Source organism: Acanthopagrus latus, chromosome 12 (genome assembly GCF_904848185.1).
Source record: "Acanthopagrus latus isolate v.2019 chromosome 12, fAcaLat1.1, whole genome shotgun sequence".
Taxonomy (NCBI): Eukaryota; Metazoa; Chordata; class Actinopteri; order Spariformes; family Sparidae; genus Acanthopagrus; species Acanthopagrus latus.
The window spans coordinates 24519372-24534628 of record NC_051050.1 but is presented as its reverse complement, the minus strand read 5'-3'; the positions used below and the strand labels follow the sequence as shown (position 1 = coordinate 24534628).

The 15257-nt window shown below is 40.3% G+C and overlaps 3 protein-coding genes across 7 annotated transcripts; 2 read left to right on the top strand and 1 right to left on the bottom strand.

Annotated features, from left to right (window-relative positions):
* The first annotated feature begins 145 nt into the window (after nucleotides 1-145).
* LOC119029503 (heterogeneous nuclear ribonucleoprotein D0-like) lies at nucleotides 146-5590 on the top strand. Of its 3 annotated transcripts, XR_005078008.1 has the most exons (9): nucleotides 184-350; nucleotides 491-659; nucleotides 1472-1633; nucleotides 1729-1860; nucleotides 1933-2032; nucleotides 2888-3043; nucleotides 3671-3764; nucleotides 4125-4226; nucleotides 5052-5590. XR_005078008.1 is itself a non-coding variant. In XM_037116337.1 (8 exons), the coding sequence occupies exons 1-7, from the start codon at nucleotides 184-186 to the stop codon at nucleotides 3736-3738; spliced, it is 954 nt and encodes a 317-aa protein (XP_036972232.1). In that variant the 5' UTR covers nucleotides 146-183; the 3' UTR covers nucleotides 3739-3764; nucleotides 5052-5590. The 3 variants fall into 3 exon arrangements, 2 of the variants coding, with proteins under 2 accessions (XP_036972232.1, XP_036972231.1); XM_037116337.1 differs by lacking the exon at nucleotides 4125-4226 and having other exon boundaries at nucleotides 146-350; XM_037116336.1 differs by having other exon boundaries at nucleotides 4125-5590.
* Nucleotides 5410-8671, bottom strand: si:ch73-234b20.5 (uncharacterized protein LOC449923 homolog). Of its 2 annotated transcripts, none has more exons than XM_037116342.1 (3): nucleotides 8517-8671; nucleotides 7228-7398; nucleotides 5410-6026 (listed from the first exon to the last, which is right to left on the bottom strand). In XM_037116342.1, exons 1-3 carry the CDS (start codon nucleotides 8517-8519, stop codon nucleotides 5889-5891), a joined length of 312 nt encoding a protein of 103 aa, XP_036972237.1. In that variant the 5' UTR covers nucleotides 8520-8671; the 3' UTR covers nucleotides 5410-5888. The 2 variants fall into 2 exon arrangements, with proteins under 2 accessions (XP_036972237.1, XP_036972236.1); XM_037116341.1 differs by lacking the exon at nucleotides 8517-8671 and adding an exon at nucleotides 8140-8297.
* Nucleotides 8672-9752: 1081 nt separating this feature from the next.
* mat2al (methionine adenosyltransferase II, alpha-like) lies at nucleotides 9753-14569 on the top strand. Of its 2 annotated transcripts, none has more exons than XM_037116334.1 (9): nucleotides 9753-9961; nucleotides 11603-11680; nucleotides 12237-12359; nucleotides 12440-12552; nucleotides 12794-12937; nucleotides 13063-13281; nucleotides 13359-13541; nucleotides 13853-13986; nucleotides 14080-14569. In XM_037116334.1, the coding sequence occupies exons 2-9, from the start codon at nucleotides 11608-11610 to the stop codon at nucleotides 14180-14182; spliced, it is 1092 nt and encodes a 363-aa protein (XP_036972229.1). In that variant the 5' UTR covers nucleotides 9753-9961; nucleotides 11603-11607; the 3' UTR covers nucleotides 14183-14569. The 2 variants fall into 2 exon arrangements, with proteins under 2 accessions (XP_036972229.1, XP_036972228.1); XM_037116333.1 differs by having other exon boundaries at nucleotides 9753-10316.
* Nucleotides 14570-15257: the final 688 nt, after the last annotated feature.

The window sequence follows — 15257 nt, the reverse complement described above, 5'->3', positions numbered from 1 at the left end:
ACGTTCAGACCGACCAGATAAGTCGCTCTTATTTAAGCTAACGGTCTATGATAACACAATACTAGCCAGCATTAGCCGACTAGCTTAGCTTCTCTAACAAGGGGGGGAAATTCTGACGTAGCCGTTTAGCGACAACTTTAGTTAGCTTTCTAAAAAAAACAACAACAAAAAAGCCAAAAGAAAATGTCGGACGATTATGAATTCAGCGATGACACCACCATGATGAGAATGGAGGAGGATGGGGAGGCGAACAGCGATGACCCGATGTCTGCGGCCGGGGACTGTGGCCTGATGGGGGGCGAGGCCGAGGGATCCAGAATCGACGCCAGTAAAAACGAAGAGGATGAGGGGTACGACAGCACCAACACCGATCCTACAGTTTAAAACCAGCTAAACATGTTAAATCAACCAGTGTGGTGATGATCTAAGACGTCACAGCTGTGTTGTTAAACGTCCAACAGTGTCGTGTTTTCTCTGCCTGTGTCCACAGGAAGATGTTTGTAGGAGGTCTCAGCTGGGACACGACCAAGAAGGACCTGAAGGATTACTTCTCCAAGTACGGAGAGGTCGTAGACTGCACGCTGAAGCTGGACCCCATGACAGGCCGCTCCAGGGGCTTCGGCTTTGTGCTCTTCAAAGACCCAGAGAGTGTTGACAAGGTACAGATCTGCCCCCACAGGTGATGTTCTGCCCCCACAGGTGATGTTCTGCCCCCACAGGTGGTGTTCACACACCTGCAGACACATGTCAGTGAGGTGTAACTGTGGTCCTGGTGACTGCAGGTGAACCGTCATCATCTCAGGTCCATAATTGAACCTGATCGATATATTAAAAGGCAACATCAATTCATGCTGATATGTGTTGATATGAAAACCTCTTATTTTATTTTTCCCTCAAAGTTAAACGTAAAGTTGGAAATAGTAGATTGAATAAATAAAAAATACAATTAAATATAAGAGATTTTTAAATAAAAATTCAACAAAACAACAATAATTGAAGGGGTGACTCATCTTGCATGTTTAGAGAAAAATTGAATTTTACAAAAAAGTTTGCAATATGTGTTTTTCTTAAAGATAAAGAAAGAATGATGTCTATTTACATGAGGGACTCAGAGATCAAAAGGTGGCTGTAGGTATGTGGATTGCTGCCCAGCTGCTGCTGCAGTGTTACGCTGCTGTTAATCTGCTGGTATCCCACCAACACATGCGCCGCTTGAGACTGTTGGATGATTCCGTTGACCAGTTGATCGCAGAAACGTTGAGTCAACCAAACAGAAAATATCCCAGTCAGCGTGATGTATGATATGCTGCCATGGTTAATGTCCCACAACATTTATATGAAGAACTGCATTATTTTGTTTCAATCCAGTGAGCAACCTTCGGCCGTGTTTCGATCTCAGTGCTGCTGATGTACACTGTTATTTTTTTCCCTTTTCTAACCCTTTTTGTTGACTTATGATTATCTCGTGCAGGTTGCCTCACAGAAGGAACACAAGCTCAATGGAAAGGTCATCGACCCCAAAAAAGCCAAGGCCATGAAGAGTAAGGAGCCTGTGAAGAAGATCTTCGTCGGCGGTCTCTCTCCTGACACTCCCGAGGAGAAAGTCAGAGAGTACTTCGGTGCCTTCGGAGAGGTACGACTCTGTTCGCCCTGCATGTCGGTACCTGCTCACTGATTCGTCATACACATCATTTGATTGATTTAAACATTCATTGATGATGTGATCAGGTGGAGTCTATTGAACTTCCCATGGAGAACAAAACAAACAAGAGGAGAGGATTCTGCTTCATCACATTCAAAGAGGAGGATCCTGTGAAGAGCATCATGGAGAAGAAGTACCACAATATTGGACTCAGCAAGGTACCGACGGCTTTAGCACCTGTGAGTCTTGATCACTGTGGATATGAATCAACTTGATTGCTGTTTGTCTAGTGTGAAATAAAAGTGGCGATGTCCAAGGAGCAGTACCAGCAGCAGCAGTACTGGGGAGGCAGAGGTGGATACTCATCCAGGTCTCGAGGAAGAGGTGGCGGTGAGTGGAGACAACTCTTAATGTGAATAATGTGACATATTCACCTTCTCAATCCCTAATGACCAGTTAAATAGGACATGAATAATATAATGTTGAAGGTACTTGACTAAATTGTAGAAATACTTCAACATTCTGTTAAACACACGTCATTTCTTTCTTTGTGAGAGTTAAAGGAGGTGTTAAACATCAATCTCATGTCTGAATGGTAAATATAAGTTAGCATTATGAAGTGGGTAGCTTAGCTTCAAGACTAGAAACTGAGAAATAACCTCTAATGCTCATTAATTAACATGTATTAGCCAGTATATGCAGTTATTTGTTTTCTGAGGAGAAAGTCACCAGACTCCCTTTAAAAATCACTCAATTTTGTAAATTGCTGATTCTGGAGAACCTTCTTAAACTAAATATTTACAAAATCTTGTATTAGAAGAAGTATTTGTGCCTTCTTGTAAATTCGGCAGATGTTATAAATTAAAGTTGGTCTCTGTGTCCATTTGTTTGCTGATGGATGCGTTTATCTGCATACAGAGAGGGGAAGTGAGGTCACAGGTGGTCAACTCCAGGTACAGCTGTCTACCTGTGATCACTCAGCACAGATGTTAGTATCAGTCTGATCAGGACCTTTTAATGACTTCCTGGAGTCACGTTATAACCATGAGCAGGAAACACACACAAACACACACACACACACACACACATCAGTAACCCTCCATAAAACCACACCTCGTCATCCTGACTCTGACTAAACGCCGTCCAGACAAACATGGATGAACCCAGTGAGCCTGATGAGGTCGTGTCATTAAAAAAAAAAAAAACGATGAATGGTATTTATTTTTACATCCTGTTTAATTGCAGGTCCTAATCAAAATTGGAACCAGGGTTATGGCAACTACTGGAACCAAGGCTACGGAAATTATGGCAATTATGGGTACAATAATCAAGGATATGGAGGATATGGAGGCTATGATTACCCTGGTTACAACAACTATTATGGATATGGTGACTACAACGGTAAGTACGACACAGAGTGAGTATTTTTTTTAGTTTATTCTTACTTACTTTACTTTTATAAGATAAGATGTTGTGAGTTTTTATCTTAATCCATTTCTGAACGTTAGCGACTAACCTGCATTTAGTCTCAATCTTTGGGCCGTCACACATCAACAGGCTGATGATTTGAGAAAGTCAAGTCTAGAAGAGCCGCACGATTAAATCATTTTATCCCCGTTCAAGTAAGCTGGGATCTGGGAGGAACCGGGTGTCTTCATACCGGGGAGATCGAGATTTTTTTGTTTCAAAGCGCCACAGAGCAGCTTTTGTAGGAATGCACAAGGCTACATCTCCAACACGGTGTTCAGGTTTTGTGTTACATGTCCTTCACAGTGCGAAGAGATGTAGAGTTATTCTGCCGACGCTGGACTCTAAAAACTACATTCACAGAATTTGTAGAAACTTGTCGATAGATTTGTTTTTGATTGTTTTTGAATTTAAAGGCCCAAAATTGTGGCACCCTTATTTAACTTGTTGTAAATAATTAGTTTCTGTTTCACTATGTTATTCTTGTTTTGTTTTTGAATTCTTTTTTCTTAAATAAAAAAATAAGTCATATCAATCACAGATGTTGTACCACACCTGTAGATCAGTCCGGTGGATACGGAAAGTCGCCACGGCGTGGTGTTCACACCAACAGTTACAAGCCGTATTAAAGGGGGAAACCCTCACCGTCAAGTAGGTATGTAAAAACAAAAATACACTCCTTACTCTTAATTTAAAGTAGTCATATTTACTTTGCTGTTTGGTAACATTAATGTGTAATTTCTTCTTGTAAATTTCTTTTTCTCAGCACCCTCAAGTGCTTTACAGTAGTGGTAACATAGAGGCTACAGTCTTGTGGTGATTATTTTAACAACCGGCCTTCTGCTGCCTCTTTTGCACCTTCATTTTTTTTTTTTTTTTTTTAATCTGTAAAGTTAACAGGTAAAGTACTGCTACTACTACAGTAAATGGATGCCAAAGTTAAGGATGTGCAAGGAAAACAGAAAAGGAAGTATGTTGTCTCCTAACTCTGACATACCTTGTTTGTACCTGCCAGCGGAGCTTCCTTGCAGGCCATGAGCTGACTCCCAGATACTCTCAGGGCCCGCTCAATGCGGACCGGGTACGAGAAGCATACGCTCTCGAATGCTGCCATTTGGTATGGTCTTACAACATCCTGTATCAGCATTTCTAAACTAAAACAATATGGGACACGTCCAGCTTTGTCATCTTTCTTTCCATTTTTAATTTGTTTGCAACTGTTTTGTAATGTAAAACGTAAATTTACATACATGTAATTGTCATTTTTTACAGGCCCTTACTCCCCCACAAGTAATGATTTATAAATATGAGAAAATAACTATTTGCTTTTCAAAGGATACGTACAGCTTTCTCTGGACTTCCCAGTTCCTATTGTTAATATATGCATTCCTAATCTTATCTAAAATGCTTGTTTCTTTATTTAGCTCTTGTAGCCAGTAGTCCATGAGCTAAAACCTGGTTCGTATTTGGACTCTACTGTGTTGGGGGATAAAGTGCTTTACTTTGTGTACATGTATTGCTCTGTTTTGTCTTACTGACAGCGATGGAAAAGACTTCTCTTTTGTAACGAATTTTCCCTCTTATAACCTTTTGTAAAACAACAAGTGTCGCCACATTTCCAGAAATTTGCATGTAATGCTTCCTTTAACGTGTATTTTTTGACCAGTCGAAGGTTTTTCTTCCATTTAGTATTTTGGCTTTGACCTCTTCAATTTATCACACTTCAGGATTTCTAGCTTATGGACTAACTTTTTTTTTTTTTTTTTTTTTTTAAACTGTAAAATGTTAAAATAATTGTTCTCAGTTTCTTTTTCTTTTTTTAACATTGGACATTATAAACACGGGGGATTCCTATTTTATTTTTCTTTCTTTCTTTCTTTCTAATTTAACTCGTTCTTCGTTCATCTGGAGCTGATTTTGTGTCTGTTTTGTTTTTTCGTAGGTTTCAGAGTGATGAAAGAAAAGACAGCTGTGGGCTGGCGGAGCGTTGAGCCAGAGAGAGATGATGGTCTCCAGCAAAGATCACTAGCTGATTGTAAAATAATAACTGAGGAGCACTTTGACCTACAGCACATTTCCTCTCCAGTATTTGTTGTATCTTAAAACTTTTGGATTTTTTGGATGTTTTGCATTAATTTAGATTCCTGCAAAGTTTGAGCGGTCTGCGTTCTCCTTCCCTTCTTGTTTTTTGTATTTATTGTCATCATATGCTAATTGTGAAATCGCTTCCTTCATTATTACATTACCGAGATGTTAGATTGGTTGCAGCAGGTCACACATATATAACAGTTCTGTGTAGCAAAGATTTAAAAACAAAACAAACAAAAAAAAACGTTATTACAATTTATCCTCTTTATCATAGTCATCAGTCATATATTACAATATGTTATTACAGAGTTTGACATTCATGAACATACAGAATATATATACACAGGTAATTATACATCAAGAAATGTGACAAATAAAGATATTAAACTCTTATTTGGACGTTTTGATCCTTTTGTGAAATATTAAGAGCCGCGTTCGTCACATGTTGGAGTGTTGAAGGAAGTTTTTCAGCCAAGTTTCACCGTCGACTTCATCGCAGAGTAACCTCATCAGAATTACACATAAATATATTTGATCTTGAAACTACAAACGCATCTTTTTCTTCTTTTGAGCTGAAATCATCAGAAACTCTTCATGAGGGCAATTTAAAAAAAAAAAAAAAAAGGCGAGCTGCATCCCACCAGCGTGATCGTGTTCAGTCCCTGAGATTCTGAAGGAGCGTCGGTGGGATTTAAATAGTATTTGTGGCAAAGAGGATGATGAGGATGATGACGATCAGCACTATCACACCGATTATGATCATCATTTTAATGTTTTTCCACCAGTATTTCCTGGCAACCCGCGTGGATGTTCTCTGGAACGAGTCAGCCTGAAAAGAGACATAATTAAAATCTAATTAAACACAAGTGATGGAGGAAATAACCAGATTTATTGTACTTAAAGTGGAACTTGATTTTAATTTTCTGGTTGCGTATGTGGAAAAAAGTTTAAATGTATAAGTATTTTGTGGCTTGATGTTACTGAAGCTTATTCCAGCCACACTGGGAAAAGAAAACTAGTTCATTATCAGGTTACAGCGTGTAAAGTTTGTTTTTTAAACAAAATTTTATGACTTTATTTCGAAATACAAACTTAGCAAAATATAACATGAAACTTTACTTACTACAAAAATAAATTGGTCTTGTTATGATGTGATAATTTGTTGTTATAACAATATATTTTCACACCATATCGCATCATAACGTGACACATTTTATGTAATAAGGATGAAAGTAATCAGCTGATCACATGATGACAACATGAATTGTATCAAATAAAGTTTGTTATAGTTATTGTATAAGTTTTGATGTTATAATGATAAGTTATCACACTATAATGTAAAATGATTTACAATATAATATTATATAGTTATAACGGGTAAGATTTGTGTAATAACATAAGTTCTCATGTTAAAGTAGGAAAATTTATAACAATGTTATTAAGTGAAATGTTTCAACTTATAATGAGATTAACTGTTTACTGCTAAACCAAGTAAAGCTGCCTTTTGTAACTGTTAGTTTTCATGTTACAGTGTGAAACTTTTGGTATTAAATCAATATGTTATAACTATAATTTGAGCTATTTGACATTATAACAAGATGAATTATATATTGCAATAATAAGAAACTTTTCATGTTACAACATGATACTCGTCAGTTTCTGTTTTTGTGTCGTGGCATCAAGATGCTGCCGTACGACTGCACATGGTTGAGGTGATTAACGGAAGGAAGAAATGTTTTGTTGCATAAAATTAGTTTAATTCCTCCAGCGCTTCTCTAATCTGTAAATTAAACCAGTTGGACGTTTAAAAACACTCCTGCAGGAATCTGAAACATGACGAGGGTCCGTCAGGGGCCTTCAGGACGTCTCCAGCAAGAGGTGGAATCATTTATTTTTCTTTTTAAATCTTCCCCTCAAAAGTAACCACTCACTACAGCTGTGAGATAAGTATAAGTATCTCATAATTGTTCTTAGACACCGCTGTGAGTCACATCCGATCTCACTCTGCGTCATCATGATTAAACACTCACGGAGGCCTGCAGGTCATCGGTCTTCCCGATCAGCTCGTCCAGTCGGTCTCCTCTCTCCAGCACTTTGCTGATGTTGTCTGACAGAATGACTTTCACCTCGTTGACTTGACCCTGCACCTGGTCAAGTTTGGCCGACGACCCGGGAGCCGGGGATTGAGGGTTTACGGCAGCCTGCGAAGAAACGGGGACAAACCGGTGTTCGTTAATCTGTGGATTACTCTCTTGATTAATCGATTAATTTTTTGGTCAATAAAGTGTCAGAGAATGGTGTAAAATGTTTATATTCAGTGTACTGTCGCAGAGAAAATATTCACAATTAAAGGTCCACTTTTAAAGAGGGTTGATCTTTGAGTCTCATTCTCAAAATACTAATGCTTTGTGAATGTAAATCGAGCCAGTCGCCATTGAAAAGGTTCAGTATTTGATGAGTTGGGAACGTACGGAAGAGGATTAAAGTCACTGTGAAGAAATGATTTCTGACTTTAAACTCTGTATTTAAAGGCTCAGAATCCTCTGAAAAACTTTTGACTGTTCTGTTATTATCTTAACTTTTTAATTGAATATCAAAAGAGGCGACCATTCATTTAGTAGCTAACATGACTGTCTAATCCATGTCGCTCTTCTGGTCCAACCACTCTGAAAGTTAAATATAGTCAACAACGACCTCTGTGGTCACAATTCTAAGTGACCAGATTCACTTCCTGCTTCTGAGCGAACAGGAAAAGGACTTTATCAGTGAACCGCGGCCTGTGTGACTGTCAGAAAAACCTCCAGCACAAAGTAAACCTGGTTAGCAAACATGAACCGACCCTGTAGGAAATCATCTGAGATCATATCAAGATGAAAATCAAGCTGTGGTATCTGAACAGGAACAGCAGCTAAACACAGCAGTATGAGAAGCACATCACTCACCATAACAGCTCCTGTTTCTCCGTCAAAGCCAACAAAACAACTTTAAACCAACACACAAAAAGACCTCCACACAGTTCAGTAATCCGGTCCTGGAAGCACAACAAACAGATCTGTGCTTCTTGTGAGTCATACAGTTAGTTGAACAAACGTCAGCTGAAGGTTGCACCTTTTCTGTGTTACTCATTAACTAAACTGGTGCCTCAATCAAAGTCTCATTGGCCCAACAGGAGCCACAAAAAAAACCAAAAAAACTAGATCACGACCCTGCAGACCTTCATTTCCTGCTTTCATGAACTGTGCCACCACACAATGCTGTCAAAAAAAGAGAACATGTCAGTTTAAACAACTTAAAACCTCTACGTTTGTGTTCTACGTACCATCAGCTGATCGAGCAGGCCAGCACTGAACTGATATGTCCGGGCAAAGGGCTCAGCCTTCAGCACAGCAGGGATATTTGCAAGGCAATAAAGGAGTGAAGTCACTCTGTTGCTTCACTTCATTTCCTCATCCTGTGTTTGGCAGTTTGTTGTTTCAGCAGTGACAGTTTAGCTTATGTATGCAAATATGCTTCACTTTTTTTGAGTTGTCGAGGGAAGAGTTCAGTTCAGCTCAGCTTCACCTTAACTGATGTACAAGAACCACATCTCAGAATACGAACTGTCACTCCACCCAGCAGCAGCCTGTAGTCTGAAGTGTTAATGATAAAACTGAAGAAGTATTCAGACCATTCACTGAAGCTGAGGTACCATAAATACTTACAAGTAAAACTTTAACTGGGTTTAAAATGTTTCTCAAGTAAAAAAAAAAGGTTTATATTGAACTCATTGAGTTTTATATTGAATGCAGGGGTTTTAATTGCAACAGAGCATATTTTTAAACTGAGGTGTCCTGCTTAAACTGAAGTGACAGATCTTAACAAAAACATTTCTGGAGCTTTGCAGAAAAACAGCGTTGCAGCATTCTGCTAAACTACCAAAGTAGCTGGAGACTTGATTTAAAATGTGACAAATAACAAAACAATCATAAAATGGCGTCTGGTGTCTCCAGAAGCCAACGTTTTTATCAGATAAGGTCCCATGGCCGAAACTATAAGGGGTGTGACTTTGGCTGTCCATCTTTTCCCAGATGGCCTATGTTGCATTGTGGGTAATGTAGGCTAAAACAAAGCTTTATCTTTGCATTTTGGCCTACACATGTAAATGACTTTTCAGGTCACTGAAAACTGAGTTCAAGGCAAACTCTTGCAAGGATGAAAATATTCAGAAACAGTATTTTCAGTGTTCATGTGTAGACAGGAACACTGTTGTTTGTTATGGCGTTGTCACATTTGTTTGGCAGGCTTCTGATTGGTCAGTGTGGCCACCTGTTGGTTTGGCATGAAACCAAATGCATTTTTAAATAAGGTCTAAAAAAGGTGATATTTCTGCTTTTGCTGAGTTCATTTTCCTCATTTCTTTGTCCAAACTGTCAAAAAAACCACCCAAAACTGTGCCTACATTACCCATAATGCATCACAGCCACTGAATGACATCACTGGAGGCAGTTTCAGATTACCTGCAGCTTCCTATGGATCTACAAACAGCTGTGCTCGCCTTCCTCCACACATGCAGTCCTACTGTAAAGGCCTGTAAACACACTATAATATGTGAAGTAGGTGGAGTCACCCTTTAATCTTACGTCCTCTCACGTCCCGTGCCGCGTCATAACAGCGACATCTTGAGGCTGTCCCGGCTGCTGCCTGAAGGACTCCCCGCATGGAAACATCCCGCTGGATGTCCCACACCGCCTTTTACACGGTGAAGTCCTCCGAGAAGGACATTTGGTGTGTGAACTTGTAGTTTTATAATAAATCGTCCTGATTAAATCACCGCAGTAAAGTCGCTTCAGCCGCCGCCAACGGCTTTCCGTTAAAACCGTTGGTCCTGAGTGTCGCCTCCTCGCGGGCTCTCCCCTCAGCTCAGCCCACCCAGTTAATCATTGTCTTTTCACGGTCGGACTCGGCGGACGTCGAGAGTCCGGCTCCACTTCGCAGCTCCTTGTCGAGCCGACACGTTGAGCTTGTGTGCTTCAGTTCAGCTTGTGTGTCCCGAGCGACGAGCCGAAGATGAACCCGAGCGGAGCCCGCAGCGGGAAGACTTTCCTGTTCACGTCCGAGTCTGTGGGAGAGGGACACTCCGGTACTGTGGCCACGGCGCTAATGTGCTGTTCACATCTCAATTACTGCTCATGTCTTTAATATGTTAACATGTAGATGTGGAACACTTTATAATATCTGTCACATCGTTAGAATAAACTATATGACAAATGTGTTGTTCATCAAACTTTATTTAACCGTTATTTCACTGTTAAGAAGCAATGAAATGCTTTATAAACCACTTATTAGCTAATGTTTATTGGAAAGTTGCAGTTGTTGTTCATGATAATGTGTAAATGGTTAAAACATACTGTGTAGTTCATTTATCAGTATTATCTAAACAAATTATTGTTTCTTAAGTGAAATTAATTATGAACATATGATTAACTTTACATTTTGTCTTTATTGATGATGGTTATTATAAAGTGTTACCCATGTCAATGAGTTATTTTTTAACAGACAGATAAGTTTAATGCATTTAAGTTTGGCCATATTTGTTACTTATCTGCTGCGATTCATGTCATGTCATTATCCATAACCGCTTATCCCTTTCCATGGGGTCACGGGGTGTTGCTGCTGGAGCCAATCCCAGCCTTGTCTCAGGGCGAGGGCAGGGTACTCCCTGGACAAGTCGCCAGCTCATCGCAGGGCCCTCACTGATGAGCAATGGGGGGTTCAGTATCTTGCTCAAAGACACTTCGACATGCAGCTCAGCCTTGCACTGAGCCGACCTTTCGATCACTAGTCGACCTGCTCTACCCGCTGAGCTACAGCCGCCCCGGCGCTGCGATTCATAATAAAGTCAAATTCATATTTTTGTCTGTGTGTATGGATGGAGGCAGGAGCTCAGCATGTATTAAATCCTGGCTACAGCCCAGAATACAACTATGAATCATGTTTAATTGTGTAACTGTGCACAAAGTGAACTGCACGGACATGTGTGGACATGTCGAGGTATGCTGAGACTGTCATAATCAATAGTGGAAGAAGTGCACAGATATTTTACTTAAAGGAGCTCTATGTACTTTTAGAAAAGAAATTCAAACTCCGAATTTTAATATTTACATTTTAATTAGATAATACACAAACTCAGAAATGTGTATTCTTCCCATCAGGGATTAAAACAAGCTAGAGAGGTGGCAGGGTCCGCCACATGTAAGCAAAGTAAAACAGTATAATTTACGCTGTGCTTTAAGGTCAGTGTGTGTAGGAGGAAAATAATCAGTCAGTGAATGAAGATCTTTACGTGCTCTTTAACTTATCTTCCTCTAATCTTCAGGAGTTGTGGCCCCGTTCTTTCCTCTGACGTCTCCTTCTTTGTATTCACAGATAAAATGTGTGATCAGATCAGTGATGCTGTGCTGGACGCATACCTGAGTCAAGACCCTGACTCTAAAGTGGCCTGTGGTAAGTGCTCTTGTGATGTTGAGTGAATTGCTCCTTTAATGTTATAATAAAACCCCCAGTAGACAGGTTTCCCTCCAGGTGAACTCTGAACTTTAATAACATCAAACATGAAAGCAGTGTAGCCGACATACCTGTGTGATTCTAGTTTCAAAGGTGTAACGATGGCTGATGGTTATACAATCAATTATCTTATACTGGATCAGCTTTTGTCCTTTAAAACAAAGTTCAACACTTTGTTGTTACTCACTGGAATTCTTCTCCCTCTGAAGGATCTTACGGCTTCCTCTCTTTACCTCTTCCTGTGCAGTAACACAGAGAACACACTTTTAAAAAAGAAAGTAATATTAAAGAATACTTTAGATCTTTAATGCAAATGATTACTTAAGAAATGAGACAAGAGCCCAAAATATTTAAGGTGCAGCTCGCATATCCCTTCCCTCTGAACTCTAAACTCTAAAAACTCTCTAAAAATATATATCTGATATCGGCCAGAGCCTTATTGATACGTCCATTTTTTCACTCTGTAATCAAAGATTCCTGGTTTGTGTCGTTGCAGAATGTGTGACGAAGACCGGCATGATTTTACTGGTTGGAGAGGTGACGTCTAAGGCCACAGTGGATCTCCAGACAGTGGTCCGAGAGACCGTGAAGTCCATCGGCTACGATAGTTCTGCAAAAGGTGCAGTATGGTGGGATTCATTATTATCGGTTAATAACTTTGAGCGAGTGAAGTGAATTAGTCCCGACTGTTATCTGCAGGTTTCGACTACAAGACCTGCAACGTGCTGTTAGCGCTGGAGCCGCAGTGCGTGGAGATATCGGACTGTGTGTTTGAGGGCAGGGATCAGGAGGACATCGGTGCCGGGGACCAGGTTCAGTGTTTCACCTATAAATCCTCAACTGTTTTATTTCTTATTATTCCTGGATTTATAATTGTTATATGTCGTGAAGATGGTTGTAAAAAGTCACTTTGGGAGAGGATGGGGCTGCAAATCGTTAAGTCTGTAAAATACAAATTTAAAAAACGGTGAAAAATGTCCAGTTGAGTCCAAAGTAATGTCTTTAAATCGCTTCTTTTGTCCAACATCATGTGTTCCATCTTCGTCTCCTCAGGGTTTGATGTTTGGATACGCCACAGATGAGACCGAGGAGTGTATGCCCTTAACCATCCTTCTGGCTCACAAACTCAACTACAGGTTGAAGGAGCTGTCACGTAACGGAGAGTGTCCTTGGATACTACCAGACTCCAAATCACAAGTGAGCCTCCTCAGAAGAACTCTCCTTTGGTTCCTGTCTAATAAAGAAGCACCAAGAATTCTGCTGCATCCTCATTTAACTGTTCGTTGTGAGTTTGATTTTAGCTTCTCGGCTCTTTGCTGCAGGTCACAGTGGAGTACCAAGACAACATGGGAGCCATGGAGCCGCTGCGTGTTCACACTGTGGTCATCTCAGTCCAGCACATCCCAGAAATCAGCCTGGAGGAGATCAGACACCATCTGATAGAGAAGGTGGTGAAGGTCATCATTCCTGCCAAATACTTGGATGACAAGACCATCTACCATCTGCTGCCAAGTGGGAAATTCCTTCTCGGTGGCCCACAGGTGAGTGAGGACGAATCCTCAGAGGGAAATGTAATGAAAAAAAAAGCAGGTGATGACTGATGTACTTGTATCACCAGAGCGACGCAGGACTCACGGGGCGTAAAATCATCGTGGACACATATGGAGGCTGGGGTGGCCACGGAGGAGGAGCTTTCTCTGGGAAAGATTACTCCAAAGTGGATCGGTCCGGAGCTTACGCCGCTCGCTGGGTCGCCAAGTCCTTGGTCAAAGCCGGACTGTGCAGGAGAGCCCTCGTTCAGGTGTGGAAGATAAGAAGGCATGACGTGTTTGCTTACAGATCTCTTCGAATGGAACAGAACGATTTCACTTTATCTTAAAGTAGAAGTTAGCAAACTTGAACAAGTAGCTTATATATGATATGAATCTGTAAGATAAAGACTCGGCACCCTCTGCTGACGAGGCACAGAAATTAGAAACAAGATTTAACAGCACGCTTTTGATAATAACAGTTTTGTACTAGTGATTCTCTGTTTATTAAAAGTGAACAGAGGGGTTCCATGTTTGCTCACATTGAGCAATAATTATTATTATTGTCTGTTGTTCCCTTCAGATCTCCTACGCCATCGGTGTGAGCCATCCACTCTCCATCTCAGTGTTTCACTACGGCACGTCGACCAGGGATGAAGACGAGCTGCTGCAGATCGTACAGAAGAACTTTGACCTGAGACCTGGGGTCATTGTGAAGTATGTGTAGTTTTCTTTCTTAGCTCCAAACACTGTATTCTTATCTTGTTCTGTGAATATAACTGTATAATACCGACTGTGTTTCTTTTACAGAGAGCTGGGTTTGAAGCGGCCAATTTACCAGGCCACTGCCTGCTACGGTCACTTCGGCAGAGAGGAGTTCCCCTGGGAGAAGCCGAAGCCTCTGGTGTTTTGAGTTCAGGAGCTGATCACATTCCAGTTCTCAAACAGTCGAGAGTCCAATCTGAGTCACAGAATCCATGTTTTCCAAACACAGCTGTGTAACTGAAAGCAAAAATATCTGTTTGTCTGTCCTCTGTTAATCTCTGACCCTGAACTGTGAAGGCAGTGATCTCAGTGCCTTTGTTGAAGATTGAATTTTGATTCTTTCATTTTTATATTATTAACAAAACCCTGATCGAGGTACACTCCTGTATGACAAACTGTAGGTATTGTTAAAGAATAATCATGCTGTGAATGTGACACTTTTTTTTAGAATCTTGCAGTGAACCATGTCAGATTTACTGCAATCATTTTTGGTAAAATGTCATAAATATTTTGTGATTCAAAAGCTGCATATGAATTCCTCTGGCCTTTGTCTTCATTTAAATTTACTTTTATTTTTCTTGATCGTTTCATTTTCATGCAACTTTATACCTCAACTCCACGACAGTTATTTTGCCAGGCTACAGTGCTGGCTGTGTATTTTTACATTTGATACCTTATTTTGCTATAAATAACGCAGTATAGTCGCAGTGGTCGGTGTGATAGCTCTCATCACCACTGGATGGAGTTACAGGTTCAGTCAACACTTAGCAGGATCCAGGAGAACATGACAGACTCAGAACATGATGGAAAGAAACATGTTAAATTTAAGTTGCTGCCACTTTATGTTAAACTTTACAGCTATACAGAAGGTGAACAACATATAGAATTTACATTTACATACAGGTCATTTATCACTTTGACACTTTTGTCCAAAGCAACTTACAGTAATTCATACATCCATTCATACACTCATGGTGGTGACTGCCACACAAGTGCAGTTTGGGGTTCAGCATCTTGCCCAAGGACACGTCAACATGCAGACCAGGAGAACAGAACCAGCAACCTTCAAATCACAATAACTTGCTCTACCCCTGAGCCACAGCAGCAAATAAACATGTATACTATTTCATTTTAGTCCTCATTGCTTAATGTCTCATTTCAGAATCATTTATATCTATATTATATTGCTGTATATTAAGTATTGATGCTTTCATGTACAGTAT

Bases quoted from the DNA above. Each gene is read 5' to 3' on its own strand.
- LOC119029503 (XM_037116337.1), top strand. From the start codon at position 184: ATGTCGGACGATTATGAATTCAGCGATGACACCACCATGATGAGAATG. The intron at 1,861-1,932 runs GTACCGACGGCT...CTGTTTGTCTAG, and splicing joins ACAATATTGGACTCAGCAAG to TGTGAAATAAAAGTGGCGAT. The intron at 2,033-2,887 runs GTGAGTGGAGAC...GTTTAATTGCAG, and splicing joins GTCTCGAGGAAGAGGTGGCG to GTCCTAATCAAAATTGGAAC.
- si:ch73-234b20.5 (XM_037116342.1), bottom strand. The intron at 6,027-7,227 runs GTGAGTGTTTAA...GTCTCTTTTCAG, and splicing joins CCGATGACCTGCAGGCCTCC to GCTGACTCGTTCCAGAGAAC.
- mat2al (XM_037116333.1), top strand. From the start codon at position 10,244: ATGAACCCGAGCGGAGCCCGCAGCGGGAAGACTTTCCTGTTCACGTCC. The intron at 12,360-12,439 runs GTGCAGTATGGT...TGTTATCTGCAG, and splicing joins CTACGATAGTTCTGCAAAAG to GTTTCGACTACAAGACCTGC. The intron at 12,938-13,062 runs GTGAGCCTCCTC...TCTTTGCTGCAG, and splicing joins TACCAGACTCCAAATCACAA to GTCACAGTGGAGTACCAAGA.